At 40.3% G+C, this 16,921-nt stretch overlaps 1 protein-coding gene across 1 annotated transcript in view; it reads right to left on the bottom strand.

Moving 5' to 3' along the window:
• The window catches only part of hcn1 (hyperpolarization activated cyclic nucleotide-gated potassium channel 1), a 67,870-nt gene that overhangs the window by 12,875 nt on the left and 38,074 nt on the right, over positions 1-16,921 (bottom strand). Inside the window, exons 4-6 of the mRNA XM_026173561.1 lie at positions 12,509-12,727; positions 7,330-7,476; positions 3,185-3,425 (exon numbers count right to left, since the gene is read on the bottom strand). Of these exons, the coding sequence (XP_026029346.1) occupies positions 3,185-3,425; positions 7,330-7,476; positions 12,509-12,727 (607 nt within the window). The remainder of the gene's footprint in view (positions 1-3,184; positions 3,426-7,329; positions 7,477-12,508; positions 12,728-16,921) is intronic.

Below are 16,921 nucleotides of genomic sequence, written 5' to 3'. Positions count from 1 at the left end.
ATGTCTAACATATGTCTAAGTACAGTTAGGAACATCTGTAAGAGGACTTAGGAGTTTCTGATTATATGTGCATATGCATATGTACAGTGCTCTGGGTTTCTGTGACTTATCTATGCTAAGATGCAGGCCAGAAACACAGTTACTCAGATAAGACACTGCTTAGCTGTCTGCATTTTCTATTTCTACACTGCAGCAGGTGGGTGGAGTCAGCTGGAGACACCTGGACCCAGACTGTGCTATGTGAAACCATAACCTGCTTCAGACCTCTTCTTCTTCTTGGGCGATCGTGGCTCAAGAGTTGGGAGTTCGCCTTGTAATTGGAAGGTTGCCGGTTCGAGCACCGGCTCAGACAGTCTCGGTCGTTGTGTCCTTGGGCAAGACACTTCACCCGTTGCCTACTGGTGGTGCCAGTGTCCGGCAGCTTCGCCTCTGTCAGTGCACCCCAGGGAGGCTGTGGCTACAATGTAGCTTGCCATCACCAGTGTGTGAATGGATGGATGACTGGATATGTAAAGCGCTTTGGGGTCCTTAGGGACTAGTAAAGCGCTATATAAATATTTACCATTTCTTCATTTTCTGCCTCTCAGCTTTTCCATCACAATGTAAATCAGTTATGATTGGCTTTCATCTGCCATCTCTCTTTCTCTTTTCTCATGGCTTCATACTAAACTTCCATACTAGTATGTTGACAGTATTGTGTAAGCTGCTATAGTTTTTTAAATGTTGTTTGACATTAGGCACACATGAGCCTGTCTTTTCTGAACAAACTTTGTCTCCATTAACATCCTCAGCCCCCCACAGCACAGTTGTAAGTTTAATACCATTTTCTGGAGCCTCAGCGTGCACACGTGGCATTCCTAGGTATGTTTTTTGTGTGTGTGTAAGTTAGAGCCCTGTTAACACTTCCAGTGATGCGGTTTGACACGTGTCTGTTGCCTTGTCACAAAGCATCACTGTTGAACCCTGGGGCATTGCGGATAATTTGTCAACACTTTTTGTGTCACACACTCGAGGCAACGAGCTCTTCTTCCCTCGTCTCTACTTACGGCGGGTGCTGTGGAAATGTCTCATATGACATTAAAGACATTAAAGCCGAATCTGGATTTAAATCTCCTGTCGGTCATTGTCCCTGCACTGTGGTCTCTTTAGTACCTCGGCCTCACAGAGCTGTGTGACGCCAATGTGTACGCTCATTCACCACGCTCACCTGTGATTACTATGATATCTCTTTAGCATGCAGGTGAGTCACTGACCATTGTCAGAGGTGCTTTGTGACCTACTGTTCTCAAAGATGTCCTACTCATTACTATGGTAATAGTTTCCTGTGTCTGGGCTCAGTTTTGTAACTCGCTCTCTCCATCTCTGAAGCTGTCTCAGTCCCCCTCGCTGATTTTTCATTCTGGCCACGATCTGGCCTGGTTGTAAGGGGAGTGTAAATCATCTGAGAAAAGGGGGTAGAGTGAGATGCCGGGCATAGCCAGCTGCTCCCAATGCAAGGCTAATGCCAAACAAATACGAAATAAAAATACCAACAGGGCAGAAGGCAGCAGCTCTGGTGGGGCTGTTCACCCCTTTTTATTGGGTGAACAATTTACAGTGCATCCCTAATTTAATTTATTACATGACTCATTAAATGTTAGTATATTTTCTTAATTAATATTTTCATTTTTATAATTAGGCTTATATTAGATGCTGATCGTTCACTGTGAACCCTCCATCTTTTTGAAATACTAACTAAACTTGGGGGTGGGCAATCTGATGATCGTACGAGGTCAGTCTTCATAAGAACTGCTTCATCTTAATACTGACTGAACAGTTTGCTATTTGCTACTTATTTCTATTGTACTTTAGGCGAAAGCTCAAATGGTTACTCACACAACTATGTAGCATTATCATTAATTAAAAATGCTAATCACAATCTGTTTCCAGCTTCCTAATTTGTTTCCTTAATTTTCAATTAATGTTTTTTCTTTTTTGAAAATTAATATTTTCTTAGGTGTTTGTGCTGACTGTAGCACAACGCTAGGCTCTAGGGTGTAGAAAAAAAAATACATCCTATTAACATCCTTTTATTAGAGCCTAGTTGGCCAAAGGCGTTATCCTGACATTTCACCTTAGTTTCATAAACATGATCTGCTTGCTCTGTGTCACTGAGCAAAATGTCTCTGAGTTACAGCCTCAGAGGATACAAAGCCTGAATATGACACATATGCACTTCCAGCAAATCACCACATTACTTAATGCAGAGTTTAAAGCCACCCATATGTGAAACTACATATCTGAAGCAGGTATCTTTTCTAACTGATGTATGTCAGTACTCCTGTGTTTTGAACAAGCAAGGGGAGGAAAAAAAGTCGATGCATTTCTTTCTTTTCTTTTTTTTTTTTTTGATTCGCTTCATTCCATGGCTCGCCTCTGAGACGTGAACTGCATGGAACAGACACACCAAAGTGAAGGTATTCTTAGACTCGTCAGCCTCCTTCCATAGTGGGGATGAACTCAGGAGATAAAATATGCAAGAACCTCTAAAATAGGAAACTTTGCTTTGCTTTCACAGAGATACGACAATGTCTGCCTGCGGATTTTGTCGGAGTAAACAAAGTGCAATGAAATTACATTTGACATTTAAAAAATTAATGATATCTGGAACGCTTTGGATGGGGAGTGGGAACCGTGCCGAGAGAAAGAGAGAGGAAGAAGCAGAGCACAGCAGAGGACAGAACTGGGAAACTGCCCCTTGTTTTACACCGTGCCAAGTGAATGCAGCGGGAACATATAGATAGGGTGAGAGGAGTTCATGCTCATGTATGTGCGCCCAAGTGTGTGTGTGTGTGTGTGTGTGTGTGTGTGTGTGAGGATGGGGGAGGGACCTCTGTGTGTCCTAAGGGATGCCTGATCCACGCCTTGGCCCACTCCAGCAACCAGATGAGAGGTTACGTAACAGCGAAAGCTGACTAACATCCAACAGTGGTTAATGAGAATCTACATTTACAATAACTTAACTTCAAAAAGCATTAAAGGCCTCAGGCTAGTCTCATATATATGGTATAACTCTAAGAACACAGTGTGCATTGATGTAAGAAGCACAGTGGAATATGTAGCTAACATTTGGATTTTAATGTGAAAACAAGTCAAAATAAGCAACTGAAGTTCAATTTCCAGTGTTTATAGTTACATTTCTTACCTCCAAAATAGGATCCATCAGTCAGCTTCATCTCCTTGTTGAACTTGGTGATGACACTTGCAACGCCATGTTGAATAAAGTACATCTTTTTCCCCACTGTGCCTTCCCTGATAATGTAATCGTTGGGCTGGAAAACTTCAAACTTCAACTTGCTCAGCATCCCCGTCACAAAGTTGGGGTCCGCATTGGCAAACAGAGGCATGGTGGCCACAAGCTTGCGGCAGTTGAAGTTGACAATTTCCTGGTGGAGGGGGGAAAAAAAGAAAAGAGAAAAGTGTTGATTTAACAGATGAGATCATGCCATCAATAATTCAGTTATTTCAACCCAAAAGTGAAAAATGAGCTTCAGTTCGGCAGCCTGACACAGAACACCACCTCAAATCTTTCATCTCTGCCGCCTTCACAGTATCTGCAAACATAAATGAATTGGAATGCATATTGCTGCTTTATCCCTAATGCTCCTAAAGCACTTTCCATTTCTCCTGCGAAGAAACTTTTTGGCACGCAATTCATATCCTGATGAGTTTGCCCTCTGGTGCCGGCTGCAGGCCATCTCTCTGGCCCATCCTGTCCCCTCAGACCCAGCAGCAGATTAGGAGCTTGTTGTCTGTTTACCCACACATCTCTGTTGCTGTGCAGATGGAAAGCTGGGGCACTTGGCATCTGCAGCGATGTGTTGTTGACCCCACATGAGGGATAACTCCCCTCCACTGACAACAGGACATTAACAGAAAGATAACCAATCTCTGAAATGCTTGCTGGCTCCACGAGGGCAAAAAATATGTTAACTAAGCTTCAGAAGCCAGTGTCAGGTAAAGCCACGGCTCCGACCTCAATCAAGCACCAGAACTAATGAATACGATAGTAAGCACTTTTCATGCACAGTCAGGATTCCTCATGGGAAAACAATGTTTGGCTATGCCTATTTAAAGATTTGTCATATGGCAGAGAATAAAAGGCAGTGAGACAGAGGCGAGGAAGGGAGCAGGGGGGAGAGACAGAGCAGCAAAACAGTCTGGCTATTAGGCTGTGTGGACTCTGGTTTAGCATATTTTAGCCGATTAGCTTCAAACTTCATCTAGTTCAACTGTATTGAATCCCTATACATGCTTCAGATGTTCTTGTTTTACGACAGTCTGAAAGTCACCTTAGAAAAACGTTGATCACAACGTGTTTTTTCTTCTTCTTTTAATATTATTTTTGTCAAGGTTACTTTGTCCTTGTTTTCCTTCGTGTTCATCTTTGCTCGTCTACATTGTACATCAGGTTGTCAGCTACCAGAGATAATCAATGTAATACTGTTTTTAGGAGCTCACAATCAATTATTGGATGTTGCAGTGTCCTTGAATGCAACACATTTTTTTTTCTTTAAAGCGAAGTCTGCCCGTGGCAACAAACTGCTCAATATGTTGATGGATCGCCTGTCTTAGGATGACCTTTACAGTTCACCAAATGAATAAGTTAAAACCAGCAGGGAAATTTGGAAAAGCTCTGCAGATGTAGAAATATTCTGACATAAATGTAAAAATGTATATAGTGGTGGAATCATCTTACATAGGATATACATCTTTTGTTTTTGTAACCCAAGTGAAGTCCGTACAAAATCTGGAGATCGTTTAAGCCTACAGCAGCAGTAGCAGCATAATTGTTTTGCAGACTTGTGATAACTGGCTTGCCACAATCAGTTATAAGTATGCTTTAACTGATTCGGCATTCTTACCTAGCCTGAGTGGTGCGAAGTGGAGCTAATTCAGTTCCCAAATTGACCTCTAAGTCAGGACCCCACAGATTGTCCATACAATCAGAACCACTTAGGTTTCAGTCTGTCTGAAAGTGTCCTGGCTTTACTGATGATGGTCAGGTTTACAGCCACATTAATTGATTTTCGTTAAATGAGCTGTGGAAAAGCTCTACATTGTTGCTCTTTATCTCCCCAAATTTAACCTCAGCAATTTACCCAATCTCCTACCGAGCTGTTCACTCTGGGTAAAATATACTATACCGTATTTTAAACAGAAGAAGGCAGTGGTCATACCACAATGACAAACAGGACAATAGTTGATATGACTAGACCTTTCTATTTTTAGACTGGAAATTTATTCAAAATATGCTGAGAAAAAAGAAACAAACAAAAAACCCCAAACTTAGTAAGAGCTATAATCTGCTGGTCAGAAGATCCTGAGTGAAAGGGACATTCAGGTACTTTCGGCTAAAAAAAACAGCTCACAGAAAGAGATTAATCAAACTAAGTCATTCCGATTATTTCACCAGTTTTTACGTCATCCAAGCATGCCAATGTAGTGGCCTTCAGCAGTTCATCAGAGCACTCAGTGGAATGGAAATCTATGGGAGAAGTTTGCTCCCTCCCACAAAATACTTAATCATCTGGTTTATTACAGCTGAACAGCAAAACATAATTGTACTGTTGCTCTGACAAATGCACACAGATGAGGTGCACAACAGCTTAAACTGTGCGGTGCCCAGCAGACCTAGTGATTATTGTGATAAAGATGTAGGTAAGCTTAATTATTGTTTTTCTTATAGCGTGGTATTTGTTTAAGTGTCTATTAAAGTAATAAAGGGTTATATTACTCTACCAGCAGTAAAGTGACCTACTTTGGTGATGGGAGATCAAATAAAGCGCATACTTTTAGAAACAGAGAGGAAACAGGCTGCACACCTGACATGGGGGAAACCACGGCGCCTCAGTTGTTGGATAGACTGATTAGAACAGAAGTGCAGTCAGCTGACACTAAGTCAAAGCTGCCAAATTACAGATGACGAATCAGACGAACACTGTCTTGTAATGTAATAAAGCTTAGTCAAGTTTTGGTGTCTAATTAGGTTTTCATATTAAAAAATCTCCAGTAATTATCAAATTTATTAGACCGACACTCAGATTGAGGCATATGCCATGAGTGCCTTAAATGAACAGTACTAGTAATCACACATATCATTTTGTTAGCTTCTGTAATGGTTCATCAACCAGTAGATGCAGCTATTTATTTGAAATTGTAATATATAATGTTTCACAAAAAAAGATAAAAAAAAAAAAGTAGTAAAGCCCTTTATTATTTTTGAGATGCCAAATTACAATCATTTACTTACATTCCTGAACAGGAAAATGAGTTTTGGTGATTCAGTGTTATAACTGATTAATTACAAAAAGAAGTTTAAATATGTACAAAAAATTTTTCCACGTAGTTTGTTATATATCATTTTGTCAAACGAAGCTAAAAATAATTTATTCAATCTGGTTAAATTAAATTTACTCGACTGGTACTCATTCAGTTTATACCAATTAATAATTCATTAATTAAAGAAATAAACCTTGTTCAAAATAATTGCTTCATGGTTTTTGATGATGAAGAATCTGTACTCAATCTAGGCATAAAAATGTGAATTTTGGCAGATTTCTCAAATATTTTAATATTTTTCTAAGATATATGTGTATTATTTCTTGATTGTATAACAGGTGGTCTAACTATTTTTTTTAACACTGTACATAAAATTACAACAAAATGTAAGACTTACTGAAATTGCTCTGATGTGACCATGTTTGCTATTATCGATCTCTCTCAGTTTAAGCTGGATTTAACCTTTGCTTAGTGCACATATTGAACTAAGCCCATGTTTTACTGTCCCTTTAAATCCCTGCACCTTTCTTGTAAGTGCTTGGGACTATGCAGCAACTCTGCACACCGTAGCATTCATCTCTTGAGCATATAACTTTGCAAGGTGACTTAATGGGGCTTTATGAGAGCTGGTCAGGATTCCTACACTACATTTATCCTACATTCACTTCTTACTCCGCTGCTCCCTAATATCCCTTTGCATAATTACACATGTAATGTGCTTATGGGGGAGGTCGTCCAAGGACCAAAACTGGTGCTTGACGTCACAGTAACCTTTATTGCTCTGTCTCAGAAGGAAATGTTTTCCTATTTTGACTTTCAGCCAGTCAAGTTTTACCTGGGGAGACTCCGTTAATAATAGATCTAACTTATGTTCCAAAACTAAGACATTGTGACACCTACCTTTCAGTGTCTATTTTTTTTATTAAGGTTCCAAAAATAAAATCAGAGTGTTCGAAAGGAAAAATCTGCAGATTTCTCAAGAAGAGAGCTTCTAAAATGTTGTGTCACCTCTTTGAGGGGGTCGTTGAGTTCACTCAGGATGTTTTCCTCATCAAAGATTTTCCCTTGGTAGCGGTGCTCATAGTAGTCATGGATTTTCTGTCTCATGTCTGCTGGAAGCTTGTGGAAGGACATGTATTGCTCCACTTGCTTATACTAGAAGAGACAAAGAAAAACAGTCATCACTTAACAGCTTAACATGTAAAAAAAAAAAAAATCAGATATCTTAGAGCAGCCCCAGTAAAGTCTTGAGTTTTATATTTATTTGGAAATCGCACCTTTAATAAACAGCAAAGCAACAAAAATGTGGTCTACACAGAGTGCATATTTGTGTCTCTGTATTGAGGACAAGGCGTGCTCTCACACAGTCACAGTGCCATGTCCTGGTTCTGCGTGTGGGGAGGGAGAGGCAGAACAAGAGAGGCAGGTGGTGAAGAAAGTAGGAACGAGTACAGGCCCGGGGCTATGTCAGACCAAGGTAGCAGCAGATTATCTCACCGATGCAGGAAGCTCAGTGCTAATAGGCAACCGAGCTATGCTGCAATGTGAACAAGCGAGGCATACCTAGTATCCAGGAGCATAAGAGGATATTGGGTAATTTTCAAAGAAGAATTCTCCTTTTGACCGCGTTATATATCATCATAGGGTCTTTACCTTATAATATAGAGCATCGTGAGGTGACAGGTGTTGTGATTTATTGCTATCCTCTTTCCTTTCCTGTCTTTGTTTTTTCTTGTTTACATTAAAATGTCATTTTTGAGCACCTTAAACTGCTCAAGTTTCATCATTACAATCAACTTAATTTTCACCTACTATCACATTAATATGCAAATAATGTTAAAATAATAATTTTCAAATAATTTGCATTGGTTTTTGGGTTGTTTAATAACTGAGAAGAGAACTGTCTGCACTTTAAATACAGTTCTGACAGATAAGAATATATTTCAAGTCCTTAGATTTAGCTGGACATACAGTGAATAAATCATTTTGAGATGCTACGAATTATAAAAAGTAGAATTTCTTTTTTAAAAAAGTATAATGGTGTGACATTAAAAAGGAGCGAGGAGGGAATCTGTACACTTGCCATCTCTGTTTTTCTGGCTAACTAAGATAAAAGATCCCGTTTCTACATCCTGTTTCCAGTAATTAACTAAAAATTAGCAGGAGTGTAGCGTCCAGCTGCATTATCCTGCAGGCAAGTACTGACCCACAAGAATACAGAAAAAACTTTGGCTCATTTATTTAGAGTAGTCGGCGAGCACGGCCAAAGCCCCAACACCTGAAAATGAACCTCAACAAAGAGAATAGAGGTGAGAGCCAGCAGCAGCTGCGAGGCTGGTAGGACAGTTCAGTTTGAGAGGCTTTGACCAATGTGACGCAGGCAGCCCCATAAAACGATATTTGTTAGCGAGAGGAGCCACTCGAGTCCCAGTGCCTCCCTCATTGATTTCTCACCCGGCTGCAGAAAGGTGATAAGGGACCAGAGCTTTGTTTGCGGGAAATTGATTTATTTTGAGTTCACACAGCCGAAGTCAGAAGGTGTCTGCAGGGGCTCAACCGGTCCATTTCGACTCGGGTGGTCAGGGTGGGGCACAGAGTAAGGCAATGGGGGCACATTTTAGGCTCGATATGGGGCCTTCAGCTTTAACGTCACATTATCTTTTCATTATGACTAATTTCCATTCTCATATTAATTCAGATGTGTAATTTTATTGGTTAATTACTTTCTAAAGGAGCAATTTAGATAAATGCTGACTACATTCCTCATTATCCCACCTCATCCATTTCTCTCTTTATCCCCCCTCTCTCTCTCACTCTCGTTCTCTCTCTAGAAATAGTCAGGGCCCAGTCAGACTAACACCCACACTGGGATGTGTCACTTGGCAGAACCCACTTCTTTCCTGGCTGATGGCACTCCTGGGGCATTCCTGTGGATCTAATTTAACCCAGGCGCACTGCAATTTGCAAAGTTAAACATCACCCATAAATATATGTTTAGCAGCATTATGTAAAATGATGAAACCTCCTCTGTTGCAGAATGTGTCCTAAGACGTGAAGGACAGTTTAAAGAGGGCAGGCAATTAGTGCAAAGACTTGAAATGCTTCATCCACTTTGTATGTGCTCAACGCTTCTTTTATTGAGCAGGAATTGATCTGATACCCGTCTGTGTCACGCAGAGGACGATGCATTTAATTGCAACCCCATTTGTAGTGCTTGCATGACATAAATGTAATTGCAAGATGCTGTGTTTGACATCTGATGGGTGCACGGTCACAGTATTCCTTTACAGAATCATTTATGTTTCAGAAACTTGTTTTGAAACTATTTAATTATCTTTGCAATATTTCAGAGGAGGGAGGTAGTTACATTAGCTTTGCAATGAACCTCAGACCGAAATATGAAATGTGGGACATCTTGGACATATCTTAAAGAGCAACTCAGCTGCACTGTGGCAGCACCAGGGCTTGACAGCAGACATGTCTCTATATCATACATACTTTAAACCCTCATTTCCTTCCCTCTCCTCCCACTATCTCTGTTTCCTCTCTTCTCTATAGCTTTTGCTTGGTCTGTTTTTTCTTTTCTCCTAGTCTGGATAAAATTAGTTTTTGAGTTTTTGGAAATTAAGTAGAACCTATCAACAACAATCACTTTACTTTCTTACTGCTCATCATGTTCTTGTCATAAACATCCTCCGGCCTCAGATAACTTATAACCTCGCATCCCCATCCATCTCTCCATCCATGTTTCCAACCCTCCAGCTGTGGCAGTGATAGATGTAATGGCTAGAGGCTCAGCACCCTGAACCCATCCCTGCTGCTCTGCAGCCTGCTCCACTGATATGCACAGCCATGCAGCAAATCAGCCCCTGCTGAACCTGGCTCCACACTGGAGCTCCGTTACCATGAACATGGCATTCGCGGCCCCGAAGCTGTCAGTTCGATTCCTGGGGTGACGTTAGAGGGACAGAAAGGGATGTAGATTAAAAATAGTGTGTGATGTACATCTGCTTTGGAGCAACTGAGCTGGAGATGTGCCACTAATTCAAACAGTGACTTGGCACGGCTCGCTTGTTTGCTGAGGGCAACCTGCCGTCATGATTTTTAAAAATTTTTTTTGCTATGCTGTGAATATAACTCATAATTATATCTGCATATTAATGATCAGTCAGCATACCATTAATTTTTTTTATTATAGCCCTTTTATTTGCTGTCTTGTTCTTCGAATCTGTTTCATCTGATCTGATTTATGTGTCAAACAACACTTTGTATTGATAATGATAAATGTGCATTTTACTAATTTGTGCGGATTTGTGATAACACTTTTGCAAAGACAATAGAAACTGCAGTTTTAATTTCAAGTTTTAGGTGACATGTAAGATTGCAATGTGGTGCCAAAACGCACCGAGGGGGATGTTCCTCTAGATTGGACTGACCATGAGGACAGCTGGCAAGGTCGGGCCATCACACTTGAATAAACCGACAATGGCTAAATGATTTTATAAGCAAGGTGTAAATTAACGAAGAGGTATTTTAGCACGTCCTGTAATAGCCAAGGTGACTTTACCAATGCTCTGATAAGAATTATGACTACATCTCTGGAAGGATAAATAATGTGTGCTTTGTACCTCTGTCCAGTCGTGCCTCTGTGTGTGCGTTTGTGTGGATATGTTCTGATAAACTCAATAGGGATGTAAGCTGCTGGAGGGCTCGCTTAGTGGATGGATATGATCAACATTCATTGAATTCAGGAAGTCAAAAAGTGTGCTGTTAAACCACATGAAATTTTTTATAGATTATTAAAAGATGAATAATTACATGGCGGGAAAAATCAAAGTAATTGGTAATAATATTTTTAACTTCCTGACCCATTATAACCCATTTTCATAATATAATTTTAAAAAATGATGAAAACTTAAAGGGAAAACATCAGTTTTATTTCTTATATTCTAAATTAATCTGTTTAATTGCTTTCTATTTAAATAATATCTAAATAATTTTTCTGAAATCATAGACAAATACTGAAAAATTGTCTTAAATAACAAACTGAACAACTTGTATATGAAGATTTATTGTCTTTAGTTATTTAATTATTGCCACTTCTGATATCTCTTGACACGGAAAAGTAGCAAATGCTTAAAATAAAAAATATACTGAAATGCAGGAATTAGACTCCATTACTGGGTGAAAAATGGCTTGAAGAATAAACCCTGCATTAAACACTGTTAAAGACTTAATTTCTGAGTAATTGTTTCAGCTCTCACACACACAGCATGTCATAGTAAATAAGAATGTACTAAGACAAGATAATTAGCGCTTTCTGTTAATCGCATTTCAGCTGACTCACTGTCTTTATATCATATTTGGAAAAAAAAACTATTTCCTTTGGGAAGAAAAGGAGTGTCTTACAAAATCAGTGTGACCTGATGTAACTGTTCTTACATCATCCTGTAAGTTAAAGATTAAGTTATCTTAATCCTAAACTTGTTTGTGGATGAAGACATACCATAGAGGACTAATCCCCACGCCCAATAGTGTGGTATGTACAATGCGTTCTGCAGCATAAGCACAGGCAAAGTTTGGGAGTTAAACTCTGCTTCTTGCGTGCAAACACAAAGCGCATCAGTCATGGCTGGGTGTTCTGGGAATTGCCCAGGCCCCACAGCGGGATCACAGATGGTGGCTCAGTTGAAATGCTGGATAATCATCCTCCACGTGAAAAAAAAGAAAGAAGATATAATGATGTAATAGGAACTGAAGGAAAAGGGAAAAATAAAATGTGTCCACTGGCAGCATACAGACAGTGAGGTGGCTGCTTATGTCATAGACCTCATCACCCTGTTGACCTTAAGAGATCTGCTTGGGGGTAGGTAGGAAATCCTCTTTCCTAGTCATCGCTGCGGATATATTTATATTTATATTGTGGGAGCTCAACCTATTGGTCCACAGTGTAATTGAGGGCTAATTTATTTAAATCCAGCTCCAATGAGCAGGACTTTACAGAGTCACAAAAAAAGAAAAAAATCACATTAATACTTTGAGACCATCTCAGTAGTACTTAGCTTAACTTACCTTTAAACAACAAACCATTAAAGATGTGTACGCATACATCATACCATGTATCATACCCAGTGTTCTTTTAAATCTCAGGAATTTAATATTGTGTGTGCCACTGCAGGACTCTTACCTTCTCTTGGTACTGCCTCCGTGAGGAATCCAGTGATTGGATTAGAGCTGTAGCATGGCCAACAAACATGGCGTAGCACGTGGCTCCTACAATCATACTCAGCATGGTGACCCAAAGGTCAGACATGCTGACGGGTGCCCGGGCACCATAACCGATGCACAGCATGTGGCTCATGGCTTTGAAGAGGGCATAGGAGTACTGCTTACCCCAAGAAACGTTCTGAAAGAACCAGAGGGGAAGAAAAAGGGAAGGAGAGACAGAGGAGGTTTGGGGGGAGTTACTGCCAAGCAAGACAAGGAAGAAAGGCTCCGCGGCAGATAAAAATGGAACAACAGACTTTCCTTTGATGGATCACTAACACTCAGCCAACATAATCTTCATGCTTCTGAACCTTATGGGTTTACTGAATGAATGAACTTTCTACCTTTTTACCTTCTCTCTCTGTTTGCATCTACTTTATTCATTTTACAGATTATCAAAGGGTGAGAAGCGGTTCAGCTTTGCAAAGGTTAAAAAAAACAGCTTCTAAACTATGTATCCAGTATCCAGACTATACGGACAAAAGTACTGGGTCACTTACACATTACACCCAAAGGAGCTGCCCTGCCATAGAAATGCTTCTCATGAAGCTCCTGGTGCACTTTTGTGCTGATGTTAATGCCAGAAGATTAACCCTGCTGTGGTTTCTAAACACTTCCACTTTGCAAAAATACCACGTGCAGTTGGCTGTGGAATTTCTACAAGGGAAGAAATTTCACAAACTGACTTGTTGCGATGGTGGCATCCTGTTTGTATTACCTCACCCAAATTCAGTGACCTCTTTAAATGACTCATTCCTTCACAAATGTGACGGCAGACCGCACTGAATCTACTTGATTTTATACCCCCATGGCAATAGGAGTAAAAACACCTGAAGTCAAAGATTAAGAGATTTGGCCCAGTATTTTTGTCCATATAGTGCAACTTGGGTTCATGGGTCCACTGTTATCCGATAATGTGTCCAGAAGGGTTTTTGAGGAGCCACATAATTCAGACTAAGTAGTTTGGAAAGAACTTGCTTGGTGGATGAAGACTGGTGATAAAAGTTTAAATGCATGGAAGCAGAACTTTAAATGGTCATCGTTAGTTTTAGAAAATATGCTTTAATATCATGCAGGTAACCAGTCTATATGCAGAGCAAAAGATGGACATCAGCTATTGATTGACTGATTAATTGAGTGCTTTCTTTCTTTCTTTAAAACTTGTAAATAAAGAGCCAACCTAACTGGCAGTGTTAGGATAGTCACTGACTATTTCTTTTAAAAGTCTTTTTTTTAGTATGAAATCTTATCAGGAGTCGCTTTCAACAGAGATTTATGCAGAACCTCTTAAATTTTAGTAATCCACATTATCAGGTAGTAGCACAATGCAAGGACATGGCTTGAAAGGCCTTTCATTTGCATTTCAGATTTCCCTCATTTCTGTTTTTCCTGCTTTTTTTTTTAGTCTCAGCATGTCTAATGTGAAAGTATGCCTTTTCCCTCTGGAGATGGGCAAAATCTCTAGTGGGCAACTAAGCGAGCCCATTGCAGTTACTGCATGTCTGTGAAACTCAGTAATCCACTATCTAGAGACAAATGTGACAGACTGCCTGGTACAAAGCTTGTGCTCACAGACATTTTGCTGACACCCCGAAAAGCTTCACCTCCTGCAAAGATGAAGTGCTGAGGAAGCACTCCATGCAGAATACCTATCACACACAGCAGAACAGCTAGTGATAGAAATAGGAAACTTAGATAGTCTCTTTTTTTCCCCCATTTGCCTCAGATCCATGTGTCACATGCCATCATGCCCATTTTGTCCCCTTTGCCATGCCATTGCCTGATCTGCTTGAGTCCACTCAGTTATTCAAGTGGGAATTAGTGAATCCCACTTGAATTTGATGACAGATGCACATTTATAGCAAATCATTAGCCCTGGATGACTCATCAGTTCTTATGTCAACACAGATTAGTTGTTTCTTCCAGAACCGATTACAGGATTTGTTATCAATTACAGCGTGTTCAATTTTTATAACATGATACTCAACAGGATAATCAATAAAATATGGTGTGTGTGTGTGTGTGTGTGTGTGTGTGTGTGTGTGTGTGTGTGTGTGTGTGTGTGTGTGTGTGTGTGTGTGTGTGTGTGTGTGTGTGTGTGTGTTAAACCATTGAAATATTACCTTTAGGTTCAAATATTCTATCCATCCATTCATCCATCCATCCATCCACCTAACTCCTTATCCCACTTAGGGATGTAGGAAGCTGGTGCCATCCCAGCTGCGAAAGCTGTGGCAGGTCAGCAGTCCATGACAGGGATCGTGGCTTTCATTGTACTGGAAATATCTGCAGCTAGCATTTCAGCACAAGCACCCGTCCACTGTAGCACACAACACATACACACAATAATGTATTTCCACACAGAGAACAAAGTCACCCAACCATATACCTGGAACTAATGCAGTTTGGGTCCTAGATGTTCTTTCACACGTGTATATTTCACATGGTGGGTGAGTGTTTATTCAGCAACGACGGGCTGTGTTTGTGTTGACATATTTGTATGCATGGAAAAACAGAGGCATGGTTTTGCCAGATGATATCACAAAGTCCGAAATGACTCACTGCACCTTTTGCTGTTTTTCTCTGCATGTAAACTGCTCCAACAAAGAAATCTCTGCAGTGCTTTGGGCATTAAGGGCCTGGGGACTAACCTCACAGTTTCTGTCTGTTCAACTTCGCTGTCCATCCTTATTTCCCATCAATGTTTGTACATAAACCTCTCCAAAATAGCAGAATTAGCTTTATCATCCTCTTGCTTACATTAATCCGCCTACCTAATCAGATTGAAACAGTGGTCTATCACTTGTAACGCACAATTAATTAGGAGTCAAACAATCATGAATGACCTGTAGACAATTTGTAAAATGAATAAAAATGTTTCTTCATATGAGGCAAACTGACCAGCTGAGCTCACATTTATTATATCACGAGGTATAATAACTGCGAATATTTCCTTCTCCCATGTCCAAAGACATATAATAATGAGCAAATAACTCAGGCAGTCAAACGTGGCATTAAATTTATTCCACAGCTGCTTTGTGGAATATACTGATAACATTGGTAAGTTGGCTCTGACAGTGCAGTGTCAGTGAATCTTTAATAAAAAAAAAAAAAAGAAGCATGGATCACATGACCAACTTTAGTGATTCCTTAAGCCAAATTTTCACTCTTTCTTTATCTTAAACAGACTGATAGAGACTGAATTGTTCAGAAGTAGCTCAGTTCTGAGTTGACATTTCACTGTAACATTAAAGCAGTGGGGATAATAGCTGCGTGCTTGGGGCACTGCAGGTTATGGAGCTTGTTATGAAGGATTATTGTGAGTCCTCCAAATGTGGAACTGATCATCACGATCGTTTCCAGCTGCCCATTGTTACGATTTGACATCTGGGAGACACAGAAGCAAAATATCCAAAGGCGGCTTTACCAGGCAGAGGCAGAGAGAAAATTCTCTCCTAACAAATGGAGCAAAGCCCACAAGTTAGTTCAGGCAGTCAGGCTTTAGCCGAACTGCGTCATACACACTCCTCGTTCTCCTCGTGTCGTACACCAAACACAACCTGCCAATTTGCTGGTCTATCTAAGCTGCAAAATTTCCCATCTTTCCCTCTGACACGTCAGTGCTGCTGCAGCCCTGCATCGCTGTCTGCTGTCTCAACCCCTCCATTACCCCAGCATCCCAGCAACCACCTTGTAAGCTGCCCCCCGTTTCTATACGTGACATATTTACGGGAAGTGATGAGCTCGGATCCCAGACGCCAAACTCTATTATGTTCTGCTGCTGTGATAAATAATATCAAACATGAGCTGTCTCACTGAAGTGATACTGTGGTAATGATGTCTGCAAAGTGGACTTTACAGGAGCTTTTTATCGAACATAACAAAACCAACAGCATCACCGCTTTTCACTTCGCTGTTCTTCACTCACTGCTGTTCCTCAGTGTGATTGCTTAAATTTGCATTTTGACTGCCATCACGGCATGTGAGTCACAGCTCTGGGGCAGTGCGCTATGATTACAGCAGGCACTCATGCTCAGCACCCATTTTTTTGTCTGATTAGGTTGGTCACAAAAGGACAGATACATGCACACTTTTATCTAATGCATAAAGAGTGATGATAACTAGAAATCTCCAGGGCTGGTTCTGTACAGCCTTCCTTTGGGAAGAGTGAGTCATTTCACTCTCAGTGCAGAAAAAGCAGTTTCTAGTTGCTTTCCTATAGTTCACAATGTACAGCCCCCTTGATATAGATTTTGCCAACACAACAAATGTATTCATTTCCTCTAACATTATTCTAAATATAATTAAGCTCTGTTTTTTAGCAGGAAAACAC

This window comes from Astatotilapia calliptera, chromosome 7 (assembly GCF_900246225.1).
Source record: "Astatotilapia calliptera chromosome 7, fAstCal1.2, whole genome shotgun sequence".
Lineage (NCBI taxonomy): Eukaryota > Metazoa > Chordata > Actinopteri > Cichliformes > Cichlidae > Astatotilapia > Astatotilapia calliptera.
This window is presented reverse-complemented; position numbering and strand designations above follow the sequence as displayed.